The sequence below is a fragment of the Nannospalax galili genome, unplaced genomic scaffold (genome assembly GCF_000622305.1).
Source record: "Nannospalax galili isolate Female #2095 unplaced genomic scaffold, S.galili_v1.0 scaffold1841, whole genome shotgun sequence".
NCBI lineage: Eukaryota > Metazoa > Chordata > Mammalia > Rodentia > Spalacidae > Nannospalax > Nannospalax galili.
The window spans coordinates 35853-39051 of record NW_008344833.1 but is presented as its reverse complement, the minus strand read 5'-3'; the positions used below and the strand labels follow the sequence as shown (position 1 = coordinate 39051).

Here is a 3199-nt window from a genome sequence, read left to right as displayed (position 1 = left end):
GAGACGCCATACAAGTGTAAAGAATGTGATAAGTGCTTCACCAAGGCCTCGAATCTTAGGCGTCATGAAACTATTCATACTGGAAAGAAACCCTACAGATGTGAAGAATGTGACAGGTCCTTTACTGTGATGTCAAGTTTCAAATTACAGCAGGGAAGTCATACTGAAGAGAAACCCCACAAATATGAAGAATGTGGCAAGTCCTTTCATCATGTGTCATATCTTACAGTACATCAGCAAATGCATACTGGAGAGAAACCCTTCAGATGTGAAGAATGTGGCAAATCCTTTAGTCAAATGTCATATCTTAGATCACATCAGCGAATACATACTGGACAGAAACCCTACGTATGTGAAGAATGTGGGAAGTCCTTTAGTCAAATATCAAATCTTACAGTACATCAGCGAATACATGCTGGAGAGAAACCCTACAGATGTGAAGAGTGTGGGAAGTCCTTTTGTGAAAGCTCACATCTTAGATTACATCAGCAAATACATACTGGAGAGAAATCCTTCAGATGTGAAGAATGTGGCAAGTCCTTTAGTGGACGGTCAATTCTTAGAAGACATCAGCATATACATACTGGAGAGAAACCCTTCAAATGTGAAGAATGTGGCAAATCCTTTAGTCAAATATCAAATCTGAGAGTACATCAGCGAATACATACTGGAGAGAAACCCTATAGATGTGAAGAATGTGGCAAGTCCTTTAGTCAACGGTCACATCTTAGAAGACATCAGCAAATACATGCTGAAGAGAAACCCTACAGATGTGAAGAATGTGGCAAGTCCTTCAGTCAAATATCAAGTCTTAGAGTACATCAGCGAATATATGCTGGAGAGAAACCCTACAGATGTGAAGAGTGTGGGAAGTCCTTTTGTGAAAGGTCACATCTTAGATTACATAGGCGAATACATACTGGAGAGAATCCCTTCAGATGTGAAGAATGTGGCAAGTCCTTTAGTAGACAGTCAATTCTTAGAAAACATCAGCATATACATACTGGAGAGAAACCCTTCAAATGTGAAGAATGTGGCAAATCCTTTAGTCGTATATCAAATCTGAGAAAACATCAGCGAATACATACGGGAGAAAAACCCTACAGATGTGAAGAATGTGGCAAGTCCTTTAGTCAACTATCAAATCTTAGAGCACATCAGCGAATACATGCTGGAGAGAAACCCTACAGATGTGAAGAATGTGGCAAGTCCTTTCGTTATGTGTCAAATCTTAGAGTACATCAGCGAACACATACTGGAGAGAAACCCTACAGATGTCAAGGATGTGGGAAGTCCTTTAGTGAAAGGTTACATCTTAGATTATGTCAGCGAATACATACTGGAGAGAAACCCTTCAGATGTGAAAAATGTGGCAAGTCCTTTAGTAAACGGTCCTTTAATCAAATGTCACAACTGAGAGTACATCAGTGAACACATACTGGAGAGAAGCCCTACAGATGTGAAGAATGTGGCAAGTCCTTTAGTAAACGGTCACATCTTAGAAGACATCAGCAAATACATACTGGAGAGAAACCCTACAGATGTGAAGAATGTGGCAAGTCCCTTATTGAGATGTCAGTTCTTAGAGTACGTAAGCGAATACATACTGGAGAGGTACCCTACAGTTGTGAAGAATGTGGAAAGTGCTTTAGTAAATGGTCAAATCATAGAAGACAAGAGCACATACATACTGGAGAGAAACCCTACAGATGTGAAGAATGTGGCTAGTCCTTTAGTCAAATGATATATGTCAGATTACATCAGCAAATACATACTGGAGAGAAACCCTAGAAATGTAAAGAATGTGGCAATTCCTTTAGTCAAATATCGCATGTTAGATTACATTAGCAAATACATTCTGGAGAAAACGATACAAATGTAAAGAATGTGACTAGTCTTTCAGTAAATGGTCAATTCTTAGAAGACAGCAGCATATATGTACTGGAGAAAAACCTGCAGATGTGAAGAATGTACCAAGGCTTTTACTCATATGTCAATATTTCAATTACATCACTGAATGCATACCAGAGAGAAACCATTCAAATGTGAAAAATGTGGCAAGTCCTTTAGTCAGTGGTCAAGTCTTAGAGGACATCATCAAGCTCACATCTTAGATTACATCAGCAAATACATACTGGAGAGATAATCCTTCAGATATGAAGAATGTGGCAAGTCCTTTAGTGGACGGTCAATTCTTAGAAGACATCAGCATTTTCATTTGAGAGAAACCCTACAAATGTGAAGCTTGTGACCAGTCCTTTAGTTGTATGTCAGATTTAATATTTCATCAGAGAATTCATACTGGAAAGTACCCATTCTGGTAAGATGAATGTGACCAACTGAGCACTCAGCACAAGAAGGTACCAGAGAATTCACACTTAAGAGAAACCTCACAAATGAAAATGTTTTGGGAAGTCCATTCCTTGTATTTCAACTCTTAGAGAACATCAAAGAAATTATAATAAAGGGAGACACTGCAGTATAAAGAATGTGGCTCTTCCTTTAATCATGTCAAAAGGCAGCAATTATCAAAAACTCATACTAAAGAGATAGTTTACAATTGCTCAGAATGTGGTACATCCTTTACCCTGGACTCAATCCTTAGAATACGAAATAGCATTCGTACTAAAGGGATATGCCTAAAAGTCTGGAAAATTTTGAAACACTTATATTTATATATTACAAAACTTCATAGTGCATTGAACTGAACGAAAACTTAGAATTAAGTGCAAAATTGCTAATCAAAATTTATTAATTCAAATATATGAAGAGCTAGCAACATAAAAAAAGTGAGAACACCTTCGCTTTCCCATCCAATTGTGGTGAATATCACTGAGAACTCAAGTTACACTTACAAAATAGCACAGTGTGTTTTTATGTTTTTAAAAGTTTTTATCATTTTTATTTTATGTGTATGCATGTATTGCCTGCATATATGTAAGTGCAACTCTGTCGTGCAATGTCCACAGATGTTGTAAGAGGGTGTCTGATCCCCTGGAACTACAGTTACAGGGAGTTGTTATCTGTCAAGTTGCCTGGGATTCGAACCCTGTTCTTCTGCAATAACAGCTAGTATTCTTAAGTGTCGAGCCATCTCTCCAGCCCCCATAGTGTGTTTTAATGTATCATGCTACAACATCAAGTACTTTTCCATTTCTCTTCCCAAAATATAGCCTTTAAGTTGGACAAGTGTGCATTG

The 3199-nt window shown here is 37.9% G+C and overlaps 1 protein-coding gene across 1 annotated transcript in view; it reads left to right on the top strand.

Moving 5' to 3' along the window:
• Positions 1–2095, top strand: part of LOC103740557 (zinc finger protein 160-like) — a gene marked incomplete at its 5' end in the record, with an annotated part of 11552 nt that extends 9457 nt beyond the window's left edge. The window contains 2 exon segments of the mRNA XM_029567401.1: positions 4–1307; positions 1386–2095. Of these exon segments, the coding sequence (XP_029423261.1) occupies positions 4–1307; positions 1386–1728 (1647 nt within the window).
• Between the last annotated feature and the right edge of the window lie 1104 nt (positions 2096–3199).